Consider the following 14,417-nt stretch of genomic DNA (forward strand, 5'->3'; position numbering starts at 1 on the left):
GGTAAAAATAACTCGTCCAATTACAACTGCCAAGAGGCAGGTGGCAATAATAGCCCTTATCGGGGGGGGGGGGGGGGGGGGGGGGGGGGGGGGGGGGTAGAGGGGTAAAGACCCTAAGGCGAGCGTATAAGCACGCATGCGTGACTTTATTCAATTTGAAACTTCCAGTTAACAAACCAAAGTATTTCTGCAAAAACTTGAAGTCTGTGTGAAGCAGAAACATGCCTGGGTCTGAATATGACGTACAACAAATCGCAACCACTGGAAAGTTTACAACATGCAATGAACATGCTGTTAGAAACATAAACAGTTTGAGTAGACGGACATTGGTATGGACGGACGGCCAAGCTGGATTGTTATTACGGATGAATCTCAATTACAAAGCTACCAAATCCCACGAAAATATGGATTGGGAGTCACGCCACTACGGAGGCCGCCATTGTTATTATTGCATGTATCTGAGATTGAAACTTTTTAAACAGAAAAGGTGTGGAAGTCACAAAATCACTGGAAAAAAAAAAAAAAAAAAAAAACTTTTTACATTAGTTTCATGAGCAAATTTCCAGTTAAAGTCAAAACTATAAACATGCAGGAAGAGTTTTATGTAACTGGCAAAAAAAAAAAGAAAGGTATTTTAAGTATTCGCTAAGAGTGAGACGGAGGATTTAATTAATCTCTCCGTTAATTAAATCTCTTCGCAAGATCTTCTCTGTGACAATTAACATCATCCCGAGCCTGTGAGCCCGCCGTGCCAAATTTGTGATGCCGACGAATTTGCTTACATCAAGACTCTCGTTTCTCCTTTTCATCCCCGATATAAATAAATCAGCATTCACACTCTTGTACTCTTGGTGGATAGAAGTTTACCTGATTTTTTTTTTCTTCTCTTTTGAAATGGCAGCGAGCTGCACGCCCACAGCGACTATACAGTCGAGAGGTAAAATTTGCAGAAATCTGTTTTCACTGCTCAGCTATTGCCGTTTTATTCTGTTAGTCTGTGTGTGCATTTAGTGTAAAGTGGGTGTTTCAGGCCTTTTTTGAAGAAAACATAAGGAAGTACTGTTGTAGAATGATGGAGACTGAAATCATAAAGAGAAAAAGGTTCATTAGCATCTGTTAGGATTTCAGTCTGCTAGTAGATTGCTTGTGGATCTACTGGGAATTTTGACTTACTCAGCTGATTAAATAAAAAAGAAAAAAATTGAAAATAGCTTGAGTCAATGTCTTTTCATAAACTCTGAAGAAATTGATAGATTGAAAGAAAAAAATGTGTGAAATTTCAACATTTTTCCATGTTTACGGACAACTTCTGCTTCTAAATACAGTGAAATGTGCTTAAATTGTCTCCTTCGTTTACCTATATTTGCATTTGCATATAAGGGCTCACTCTTTAAGTAGCATACAGCATGCATGTTTGTGTTTTCCGTTTTTTTTTTTCTTCAATGCTAATTTGCTTTCACAGGAAGCTTTTGCAGCAAGAGCACCGATCTGTTGCCTCATGTGTTACTGTGGTGTTTTGTTCCTGAAACAGTTCCATCCCAGGTGAAAGAACAAGGAACCGCGGTTAGTTTTTTTCTGGGGAAAAAAAAAAAAAAAAAAATTAATTTCAACACGGATTTGGATGATTAAAGACATTTCCACCATTCTCACGCTCGGTTTCAATGTCAAAGCAGCTCAACATGTCTATAACACCTGAGATTATACATTTGTATTAACTAGTTATTGACTGAATGAAGTGATGAGGGTTTTTAAAAGTAATACTAGTTCTTATGTAATGGACGTTTTGCTTGGTTGTAAAGTAACCAACCAATCAACTTGCAGCACATGAGCTCCAGGACCCGAGGGTATATGTCAGAACACAAAGAGTTTGAGCAACTTTGCTGAGCACTGCCTGTAATCATTTCATCACCTGTAATATAAACACAGCTACTGTACGAAGGTTGTCGGAGGAGATCGCTTATCCTCGCCGAATCCACAAAGGTTCGTCCGGGGCGCCACACTTACGCATTCATGCCGTGATTGATGACACCCATCGACTCCCGTCATTCTTAAATCAACCTTCAGACCTTTATCTTGCCAAACTTGCTCCTAAGCCTGCTTTGAAGCAGCTGTCAAACTCATAAAATCTTTATAGCCGTGTGCAGCATGCACGGTAAAGTTTAATGAAGACAGATCCGTGGCATTAGTTGCAGTAACTGCTTGATTCTCCAGAATGTGTTAGCTTATTTAGGTATGCCCCAATTTTTTTTTTTTCTCCCTCTCCCCTTCTCCATGTGCTCAAGGTGTCTCTTTTTTTCTGCTTCATATGCACAATCGTGTTCTGAAGCTGTCGGTTTCCTTGGCCTCCCCCGTCGTCTTGCTGCTTCATGTTTAAAATAAAGTATTTTGGATCCATTGAGTGCACGCTCTTTTAAACTCCACCACTCCTCGGCGAGGCGGTCTCAGCCCGCATGCTTTTAGAGGAGCTTAAGTGCTTGAGTGGACGTGGAATTGGAGATAGAAGTAGAGGCCGGCTCTATTTGTCTGCTTTCTCTTAGAGCAGCCTGGTTCCGAGGAGCGAGTGACTCAGACAATAAGAGGTTGGAAACCTTCTCTCAGTACTTATGAGGTTAGGGTTATTTGGTTTATGAAAGAAATTATTTTTCTGGCACATGTTCCGTGGAGTACTCTCGATATGGCTTTTTTTTTTTTTTTTTTTTTTTTAACCCCGCTTTTCGCTTCCAGTCAAGCAAGTGAGTTTCTCAGGTGTAAACCACATATTAGACTGTGATTGCTTCTACGATGTGAGCAGAATTCAATGCAAAGCACTGGATTTGGAAATTACACAAACAGGTACGACACTAGAAAGGCCATTTTCACACAGCAGCGCATTTTCAAAGTGGAAAAAGTGAAATCCAGCTAACATTTCTACGGTATGTGACAAACATCTACATGATGTTTAGTAAACGCTGCGATGACTTCTTGGCAAACTTAACTCGGAGTGAAACCAGTTGAAAACAGCTAGCCAGACGACTATAATCACCACAATGAAGTTCTTGACAAGAGCCAAGTGATTTAATTAGCAAAGAGATTAATTAAATCCCCACTCTCACTGCTATGAATACTTAAAATACCTTTTTTCCACCACGGAAGTCTCTTCCTGCATGCCAATATTTTTTCTTCCCCCCCCCCCCCCCCGTTTCAACCTGAATTTCACTCACGGAACCGGATTTGGCTGATCTGAATACGAAATTACACGCGGGGATGATGACAGCATGAAATATGATCTTGGAATGATCAATCAATCCTTCAGCCACCGGAGTGAAAACAAACCAGTAAAAAGCTTGTGATATACAAGATGATATAAGACGGGACAATTTGCTCTGCTCATGGCGGAACGGCTGTGCAGGCCATAACAGAGGGATCAGTCTCAGATTAAACGTATGTGTATGTGTGTGTGTGTGTGTGTGTGTGTGTGTGTGATGGCGATACACCTCGGGCTCGTCTGACTTTCTTTACCTGGGTGCTTAAATGGCCTCAAACACAGCTCCATCACGGGGCTTACGGTGCGTGAGGAACGGGGTAGGGGTGTTGAAGGAGGAGCTGGGAGGACGATGTTTCCAATAGCTCGTTCATCATGTTAGATTAAATACTCCACTCCACTGAACTCGAACGGGGCGACGGTCTACCACCGTACCCCGGCGCTCTTCATCACCCTCTCCTTTTGTTACTAAACCGCCGACGTGCGCGTTGGTCCTCCCATCCACTCCACTTCATCTTCTTCTGCATTTCTGTTCCCGTCTTTTTACCACTCAAACTCCCGAAATGTGCCGCCGCCGCCGCCGCCGCTGTTGCTGCTGCCGCATTTATGCCGGGGATTTAGCTTGTAAGCTGAAATAATACAATTAATTTGTTCTCTCCCTGATTCGCTCCTTCCCTCCATTTCTCCCGCTGTCTCAGATCAAGGAAGTGGAAATGTGCTGACATGCAGTGATACCCAAAAGAGAATTCTAACAAAGATGTTTGTTCACGCTAATGAAGAAAATAATGAAAGGCAAACAACAAAACTACGAGAGCGAGCGAAACCAAATGAGAGCCAGGGAGGGATGGAAATGAGTGGAATGCATGTAGCATTATCAAATATGCACGCAAATACGAGCGAGGCCCTTGAAGAAGAAATAGTTTCACTGCTATGAAGGTGTTTTTTTTCTGATAGGGTATCCTGCTGCGTGGAGAGGAGTGAGCACCAAACGGAGAAAACTCTGTATGAGTCGGGACGATTGGGGCTTCAATGGACGGGCACCAAACGTTCAAAGAACAAGAAAAACAATGAGGAAGAGAAAACTTAGATTATGTGATCCAACAGCTCAAATGATGATCATTTTAAGGTCATTTTTTTTTGAAAAATGAGCTTGTTGTCAGGAGACGATGAGCTCAAAAACACATGAAAATTTGAGTTTTGATAGATGGGTTTTTCTGTTCATTGTAAAATTTTAAGACAGGGGTTTCAAAGATCAGCCCGTGGGCCAAAACCGGCCTGCAAGAGGCTCCAATCTGGGACACGAAACCACTAATAAATTGGAAAAACTTAAAAAAAAAGAAAACAGAGTAGGAGTGCTGCCTCAGAATCAAAAAACAACCATAGTTCAACATTTTTTTGGGACATTTAATTGTATTTTGATCACGTTTTCTTCTCAGGAATTGAAAGAAATGGAGCCAGACATATATAATTTTACTCTCCTCTCACCGGCTCCCTCTTCTGCACCGAGCATTTGCATGGCTGGGCGAAGTTGCTCCGGCTGGAGGATCTTGCATCCCGATCGCAGCGACACCGTGACACCTGTCTGCCTGTGACGGCTCACGCTCTGCCACATCAAACTGCACTTTCAACAAGGGGTCGGCGGCGAGCCTCGGCTCATGTCCACAAAATAACAAACACCTGACAGCTATCAATAACAGCCGCGCTCACGTCCGGGCAGATGGTCAATAATAAACTTTGGGAGTTTCAGAGGGAAATGCACCAGCTTCAATCCATCTTTCGACAGATTTTTTTTTTTTTTAAAGTTCTCCATTAATTTAAAGTTACATTTACATGGAAAAAGCATCCAACTAAAAAAAAAAAAAAACCAGATCGTACTTTTCAAAAAGAAAAACATCAAATGAATGATAATAATGCATCTGCTGGCTGCAATCTGCTTGGTGAGAAATACACAAACAATTGTCGATATATCTGTTGCCCCCAACAGACATGATCCTGCCGCTGCTGTTTGTTCTGCTGTGTTTGGACTCATGGGAGAAACTGGAAGCGTTCTCATAATGGACATCGAAAAGAAGATAAATGATTAAATATGGGCCACATCTGGAAATGAATATAAAATATATACGAGCGTGTATGTGGCCTTGTTACTAAAATCAGTTTGACAGTCCTGTTTTAAACTGTGCCCGTTGTTAAGTTATTGTGATAGTAAACGTAGGATATCGGTGGCTGATGAAATCCATTTTATAGTTGCATCAGTCAGGAATAAACCCGTAACTAGAGAACCAGGAAACATCGCTCAACAACAAGTAAGAAATAAAAAAACTAACTTCATTTTTATGAGACTGCCAGAGAACAGCCCGGCTGACCACTTCACAGCAGACGATCGGCGTGACTAGAGTGTGCGAAAACTCCAGAAAAACTCCTGTGATTTCCTTCCAAGAGGCAAAGTTTGTCTGCGACTCTGAAGCCGCTGGAGAACCTGCTCGTCTTCTCCCACCTGTTCTCCACACTGATCCGGATCGTCGCGGCTGTGATCGAGCTTCTGCTCAGCTTGGCTCCAACCAGCCACTTGTGTGCTCTGGCATGTGCTTGTACGCCGCATCTCGGTGTACCCCCAAGCATTTACACACATATATATTTACTTTTTTTTCCCGCATTACGCATTCATGAACGTCTCCATTCCTGCCACCCCTGCTTCAAATACGCTGTGATTATCATCTCTCCCCCCCCCCCCCCCTTTTCAAACGGGAAGCTGTCATTCTGCGGAGAGGGGGTCCCGGCGGTGCTGGAAGTACCTGTTCTGTTTTGCAGAGCCTGACTTTACTCCCCGCCAGGGACACCAGCACTCTGCCTTTGTAACCGCGGAGCTCCAGCAGGCCTCTCTTGTTTGTGGAGGAGGGGTGGAGGAGGAGGAGGCTGTCGGAGCGCTTCTGGGAGCCGCGGGCGGGGAGGCGCGTGGCCGTCTGAAGAGCTTCCATCCACTCGTGACGATCCCCTGCGAAACACGCGCACGGGTGAGAGACGGAAGCGGCGGAAGAGACGAGGCAGATGGCGGCGAGCGGATGCGAGCGCGCGAAAGAGCGAATGCAGGAGGGACGAGAAATCAAGGAAAAAGCCAGAAAGAGAAGCAGACAAAGGGAGATCAGGGCATCCCAACACCTTTGAATCCGAGTGTTAATTCATCACTTTTCCCTTCACCGAGCTTTGTTGGCTGCTAAAAACCTTCAGCGCCGAACATTTTCATACAGAAGAAATGTTATTGCAACAGAGAAAGAGCTACAATGGATGAAAATTAGCTCATCCTCTGGTAAAACACTATAGTGTTAAGCAAAAAAGCTGCAAAGTCTGGCACTGAAGATATAGATAGCTGCTTCTGTGAGACTCCCAAGTCTCGAGCAAGCTGTGATGGGGGCAAATTGGAGGAAAAGAAAAAAAAAAAAAAAAGCACCTAATTAAAATATAGGTTGGAAGAAAGGAGCTTGTAATGAGAAGACGTCACACTGCTGTGAATACATTCATTTGTCTTGAAGTGAAGAAACAACACAGCAAAGTCACCGAAAAGCGTGAACCGAAACCTGTTCATCTTTCTATCACCTCTTCTGTTAGTTTTGTCGAGTGGTGAGAACAATGGCTGCTTGGCTGAGCCTCAAAGCCGAATCTCCCACTGCCAGGTGCACTATATGTCATGGTTACCACTCAAAGTCATGAAAAATTTATGAAACGCGACTGTGGCAGGCAGTCAGACAGTACCACAAACACGCTGTAAACACTCGCAATCCCAAACAACGTAAACACTTTCTCACGCTGTTAAATTATATTTTTGTATTCAGCATTGATCTGTGATAATCTCGCAGTATTTCGTGTGATCACGCACTTTCCCGATAATCCATAATCATGAAGACAAATGCAGAAAAGTTTCTATTATTTTGTTGAAAATGTTACTGAACCCACAGGGAGAACATGCTAACTCCTTATTAAAATCACAATATTCTGTGAATCAACTGTGATAATCACGAGACCACAGTGACTTTTCCAAGTGTCAAAAGTCACAATCGGAGACAAACTTGAGGAGTTTTTTTTTTTTTCTTCTAACATTTGTGACATTTTATCGATGGTGCAGTGTTTGACCGTCAAATTAAAGATGTGCAAATGCCAAGTTGTCAGGTTCATGACATTTTTCAGTAACTCCAGACTTCAGACAGTTTGGAATAGGTTGACATAATTAATCAAAATACGAAGATAATGGTCTCTATAAGCACAAAGCAGCTACTTTCATTAAAACCCATCAAAACTGCTGTCAACACCAGATCAGATTTGACTTTTATGCCAGTTTGTTGCAGTTTTCCTGATCCAGACGGCAGCAATATGAGGCTGGTGTCAAATTACAAGAGCGAACGGGCTATTTGAAAGAGGCTGGAGAAGGCTATAATTGCATGTTTGAGACAATGAAGTCCAACACGTACAGAGATATCTTAAGACTGACAGGCTTCTAATGCCTTTGAACAGATGCAAAGCATCTGACGGGACACTCCAGGTAGAAAGAGACGTTAAGCAAACAGTCCATCGTCCTCCAACGGGCACATCCAACTTGTTTGGTGTCTTCAAAAACTGTCCGTCCTTGAGCAGGATGACAGTGGCTCTAACTTCCAGGAGATCTCCCCGGATTACCGGGAAAATAAAGGGCTCAAACGCAGCACAATACATCAGGGCCCGTCCGCGGTTTACACTCAAATGAAGGCCTCTGTGATCATTTCTGCTGCAACTTCTTCGCGACAGGATGGCGATGTAAAGCCCGTTCCCATACCACTCAAGGCACTGCGCGATCAAAGCCAGCAAAGTGGAAATACCAAAGGACTGTAAACATACACAGACGCTCATCAGGGGGTCCAAAACAGAAACCCAACTGTGTTAACTGTTCAACGAACGAACAGAAGAAACAGCAAATAATCTAAAGCCAAGCAAACGGCTGGACCAGCAAATCAGAGAGGAGGCAAAATGTCACTTTTTTTTTTTTTTTTTTTTTTGCACAAAATAAAAAGTTTTTAAGAGGTGAAACACACTTCGGTTCAACATCTGCTCAGCCATCAACTCATCACTCAAAGACAAAAAAGCCCGAGCGCTGACAGAATGACAGATACTTCCCTGAAATGCACAACGTGACAAAGTGACGCTCACAGAACAACAATGAACGTTCGTGTGGTCACAAAGTGCCATCATGCCCCCCCTTCTTCAGGAAATGTATTTTTGGATGTGTGAATTTCAGCAAAACAACGGGATGAAGGGCATTACGAGTGATCTTCAAACACGGGACTCTGGGAACAGACGGCCAATCTTCACTGGGTGTAATTACTTCTCAGTTTGCCTTATTCCATTTATTAAAATGTCTGTTATGTTAGAAATGAGAAAAGATAAACATACACAATCATGTAGCCAACATTAATGAAAAATTAGCAATTTAATACAAAAAAAAAGGAGGAATGAGTTTCTAGGAGGTAAGCAAATTATACAATTCGAGCGCCCTGATTTAGTAACAGTGAGTGTGATTGTTTTTTTTGTGATTATTTATTGATCTAACTGATTGAAAAATCTGCTTTCTTTTTTTTTTCTTCCCTTTCTAGATTTCTTGCTGCAGCTCATCAAAAGAACAGACGGCCCGGAGCTGCTGGGAACTCGCCGCCTTCCTCAAAGCAGCTCAGACAGAAGAGAAATCCAACAAGAACACCATGTGCTGAACTGCTGAGGGAGACGAGGTGCTGACAACTCACAGGCTGGATGACTAAGATTAATCTACACATATTTAGCCGGCTGGAGGAAAAAAAAAAAAAAAAAAAAAAAAGCTGATCACACGTGTCTGCCTTGCAGTATGACGCTCTTCCCCCCCGATACCGACCATGAGCCGATTATTGAAGCCGCGGCTGAAGCGTCGTCCCGGTCAAGGTTAATGTTGTGAATTAGCTTCGTATCTTCAAACACACTGTGTTCAAACAGATAAAAATGACACGTTTAACAATTTTAAGTGTCCAGGAATAAAACGGAGGCAAGTAAGTCAAAAAAGAAAATTGATTTTGCAGATAACTGTCAGTATTTATGTTGGGTATTATTCATTCGTGTTCCTTATGAAGCCTTTTTTTACAAGTGGCCATCCTTCAGAGTTCAGTCAGAAAGGTGGCTTGCATAAGAATGATGAAGTGAATCTCCTCTGAAAAACAAGTTCAGTTAAACCGGGACAGAGTTGCTCTTATCTGAAGACAAAATCTCAAAGAGGGAGACAGCAGCTCTGCAAAGGGTTTCACAAATGACAGCAGCGCTGAAACCGCTGAAACGTCTGCAGTTCAATCTAATTCCATCGAATTGAAGTCAGTGCAATACTATTTTTTTGGCTTATATCTTCATGCTGGCGAGGTTTTGAACCCGGGTTCCCCAAGGAGATCGGGGTGAACTTTGCTTTTTTTAAACATCATTGATAACTACTGAGCTACAATTTGAATCTTGGCGAGTCTTTCTGGTGTGTTGTGTTTCTGCGTGTGACCTGCTGCTGTGTCCTCACTTCACTCTGCACCTGAAGAGCCACAGAGGAAGGGAGGGGGGGACTCCCTCAGTGTCAATCATTTCTTCTGGGTCACTGTCAGCCTGTCATTGACGCACACTGACCTCAATTATAGTCCTGACTGCGACCTCCCGGCTCTCCTCTCAGCCTTTGTGTCTCTCCTTGACCTGATAATACAAACACACCCGCCATCGTCTTCGCTTCTGAAGAAAAGTTTCCCCTCTCCGGACATCCAACTCCACGTTCTTCCCCCTCCCGGAGATCCCCAATCCCGTTTCTGCTGCCTCGACCCCCCACCCCCCACAAGATTCTTATGAATTCACAAAGAGCCATCGTCAATAATACATGTCCTACTCAATTATTGACCGCTCTTTACATCACCAGGCTTTACTGTTCCGTTCCCACCCTGCTTTTCTGAGTTCCATTACCTGTCCTGCGCTCACTTATTTGCCTGTTCATTTATTCAGGGCCTCCTTCCTCGCTTCCTCCGCTCTCCTCGCCCGAGCTGTCAATCCGGGGAGGAAGGGAGGGAGCGAGGAAGGAAGGTGGGAGGACCGGGGAGGAATCCGACGCAGACCACTGCAACTTAGAACGTGTGCGTCTGACTGCGCCTGAATGGACCCTGCGTACGCTCTGAGTGTATGTTTGTTTGCGCACGCGGTCTCGCACATGGACCCTCAGCGCGATTGCCAAAAGTATTCACGCAAACAAGCCCTCACCTCTGCGTGTCTATAAAAAGAACGCACGCCACTCTTGTCCACTAAAAGAAAAAAAAAAAAAAAAAACAACTGCCATACCCAGCTTCATCGCTTGTTAAGAGATATATGCATGCGCATCGCTTTGAAAGACTATTCCACTTTACATGGAGAGAGACGGAGAGAGAGGCAGCTAATCCTCATTGAAAGTGGGAGAGATGAGAGCCAGGTCCACTCAGCGCTCGACGAAGATCTTAGAAGCCGCCCACACAGTCGCCACGAACAGGAATGAGAACGGCAAAATAAGGGGGGGGGGGGGGGGGGGGGATATACACACAAGGCGAAGAGATTCTAGTTGTCTCCTTTTTTTTATCCCTTTTAAATCATTTCACCTTAAAGCACTGGATACCGTTCCTTCAGAGAACAGTCAATCTCCATGTCTGCAGCACGTAAAGAATTTCATGAACCAACGTTAAATTGCCGTCCAGATCTCCGGATCAGGTCTCCGTCCGCCTCCATATGTATGATTTAAGTCCGACTGAAGTGTGACTGCAGCACAGACCTCCGAAACAACAAGCCGCAGGATGCAGCGGGCTTCAGAGGCGCCGCCCTCTTACAGCAGATCACAAGCGCCGCGCACAAAAGGAGGGATTTCCACCTCTGATTCGACAGGTTTGTGAACTGGCCTCCTGAAGTTTTCAAACAGCGACGCCATTTCCAAGAGCGACATTTCACCTTTCATTTCTAACATATTAAAAATCAGGATCTGATTTTATATGTGTTTATTTTTCATACACTTCCACTTATGCCATACAAAATGTTTCCATAGACCAGGGGTGTCAAACATAAGGCCCGTGGGCCAAAACCGATGGCTGACGGCTTCACCCCTGGGTCTTCATCATCAGCCGCTATTTGTTTCTTCCTCATAGTCTGTTATTCAGCACACCAGTGGTTTCTTTCTTCCTCAAGATGTTCCAGATGGATGTAGTGGCTGCGTTCAATGTCTGTGCGATGGCTCTGATTGTGAAAACCCAAATCTGAAACCGAGTGTAAATATTAAACACTATCTTCTGAATATTTCATGCTATTGGGCTACAAAACACACTTGTCAGTTACATGATCCTGTGCCTTTGGCATGAAAAGCAGGAGGCTTCTCACAAAAGATGATGCTTTTAAAGTCGCGCATCAGATCCAAATACCTCGAAATAAAAGCTGAAATATTGATCTTTTGTCTCATATTCGTCTTTTGATGTCAAATGTTTTCCGTCTCCAGCAAAAAAAAAGAAATCAAAAAATAAAGGAAATGGCTCCACTGTTCCAACACTTTTGGAGGTTAGTGTATATTTTATGAGCAGTCAGTGAGTTCTAAAGTCATAAAAGTGCCACCGCATTAATCCTATAGCTTTGCATGCAGCCGAGCGCGCGGCTTCGCTGCGGAAGCTGGAGCAGAATTTACATCACACCAGTTAATCAGCGCAAGTTTGTTTACTTCTTTTGGTCCGATTTCAAGAAACGCTGCAAACTTTTCAAGAGGGAACCGAGCATCACTCAGGTGAGAGCGTGGAGGGATATATATCCTCCCTCTGGTAAATGTATCTGCTCGACTCATTTCCACTGCGAGGGAGATCCCAGCTCCTTCACAAGCAGATCAGACCCAACACATCAAATAAATGTACTTTGGAATGAGGCGCACACACACATTTAAAGGGTGAAATCTCACAAGATTTACACTAAACTCACTCCAGCAGCACTTTCATCACAGCACTTTAGTCCTCAATTTCTCTCCACCTGTCAAACATGCAGGCAGACCTGCACGAATGGCACGAGAAGGAAATGAGTCCAGCTTTCTATTTCTTTCTACTGTCAAGTTTATTTTTTGAGTGAGGGTTACTCACAGTGAACTTAAGTTTTTTTTCAGCAGTGTAGGTGTCATATTTGACCCTCCTTTGTTTCAAGATGAGAATCTTTTCAAAATATTGTTTACTGTGCAACAAAATTAAAAATGCATTAACTTTATTAACTGTAGATCAGGTGTGGAACCACATCCTGAGCAAAGATTAAAATTTCAAGATTTAATTTGTTCTTTGAGAGTACCGATTGATTTTTTTTCTTCACACCAAAGTGACTGTTTTCAACTGAAATGGTCCAAGCAACTGCTTGCAGACGATCCATCAGCATACCTCATGCACATCACATGTAAAAAAAAAGACCAAAGCGGCATAAAAGGAAAAGCAGGAAAGATCGGGCGAGACTGGAGTGCGATGTCAGTGTCGGGTGGACCTGGTAGCAACACGTCTGGAGGTGAATAATACTGAGCTGATTCAGAGCCCAGAGACATCCTTCATCCATTCAAGAGGAATGTTTGACAAGATCAAAAGAAGCAAGTAGAAATGTCCTTCATAACAGCTTTTTTAGTTTCTCATACCTTTATATTTTTGATGCCTCAACAGCCGGTACTTTTTTGGGGGGTTGATTTATTTCAATAAACAAGTTAAATCAATAGACCCACTTCACCTCTGTGTTGTTTTACACAATCACCTGCTCTTTTACTCAAGTGAAGAGTTTTCCACTTTCGCTTTTTTTTTTTTTTTTTTTCCTATTCACAGCAAGCGGTCGAGACCAAAGAAAAAGAGCTGAAAGAGAATGGATACTTGTCTTATATTCCCCATAGTCAGAAGTCTGCAACCTGCAGCTCTGGAACCACATGTGGCTCTTTACCTCCTCTGTAATGAGATCGCTGAAGCTTTTAAATATATGTGAAATCAACGATTTGAATTTTTTTTTTTTTTTTTATTTCAGACAGACCCTCATTACCTAAAACGGTAAAAGATGTAATGCTGCATAACTAAATTAATCAATACAAAAAGTAGAATAGTTTAGCCCACTAGAAAACTAAAAACCAAAAAAAAAAGAGACACGTCTAAAATAGCAAATGAATGAAAACTGCCTTGCAAAAAAAAAAAAAAAATACTGTTTTGATCATTAATCCTGCACTAAGTCTGTTTCACAAGGTGTACACAAACGTAGACACACATGAAACAAGATATTTAATATAGCTTATACAGCTAAGGTGCCGCAGTGATTCCTCGGTCTCTGGCCTCCTTTGTAAATATTTCCACCACTCTGTTCGTTCCTCGCCATCAACATATGTTGCAGACAGACTTGTGGAAAGCCAATTGTGAAACCCAATCGCGAAACCATCAGCATACAAATCATCACCTCTTTTCCCCCCCCCTCCTCAGTGATAAATCGCATTTTCTGTCTAGCAGCGTGTTTGTGTGCAGCCTCTCCACACCTCTCCCGTCCCGTCTGTCTCCCGTCACTCTCCGTTCATGTTCCTTCTCGCGTCCCTGCCTCCCTCCCGCTTTTCTTCTCTCGCCGCCTTCCTCCCTCCTTCCTTCCATCTCTCCTCTCTCAAGCTGACAGTACCTGAGGGAAGAGGCCACCTGCGGACCAAGTGGGGAATCAGCCGACAGCTGTGTGCACACTCTCTCCGGTGGCCTTCAATTATTCACTCACTTCTCCCTCCTCCTCCTCCTCCTCCTCCCTCTCTCCATCTTCACCCTGCCCTTTTCATCTCTCCCCGCCGTCGCCGCCTTTACCTCTCCGTTGCTTTTTTCCACACCGAGATTGTGTGTCAGCCTCTCCGGCCCGATCCACCGCCGTTATCCCCTCCCTTAATCTCTCCCTTCCCTTGTTGCTCCCATCCCCTCCTTCCTCTACGCCTCTTGAATGTCTTTAACACCCTCGCGCACTCCTCGGACCATCACTCCATCATTTTCTTCCCCTCCTCTCACCCCAGCCGCATCAGCCCCTTAACTCCACTTCACTAACCTACTGCTTCTCCTCGCCGCCGTCTCCTCGTGTCTCGCTCTTTCTCGTGTGTTTCCCCAAAGATTGATGACTCTCCGCCGTGAAGCGAGTGGGCCTGTTTAAA

General features: G+C 43.7%; 1 protein-coding gene across 3 annotated transcripts in view; it reads right to left on the minus strand.

Moving 5' to 3' along the window:
- arap2 (ArfGAP with RhoGAP domain, ankyrin repeat and PH domain 2) overlaps positions 1 to 14,417 on the minus strand; it is a 123,682-nt gene that overhangs the window by 83,726 nt on the left and 25,539 nt on the right. For all 3 annotated transcript variants that reach the window (XM_030087984.1, XM_030087982.1, XM_030087983.1), the window contains exon 9: positions 6,034 to 6,233. In XM_030087984.1, the coding sequence (XP_029943844.1) occupies positions 6,034 to 6,233 (200 nt within the window). The remainder of the gene's footprint in view (positions 1 to 6,033; positions 6,234 to 14,417) is intronic.

This window comes from Salarias fasciatus, chromosome 3, assembly GCF_902148845.1.
Source record: "Salarias fasciatus chromosome 3, fSalaFa1.1, whole genome shotgun sequence".
NCBI lineage: Eukaryota > Metazoa > Chordata > Actinopteri > Blenniiformes > Blenniidae > Salarias > Salarias fasciatus.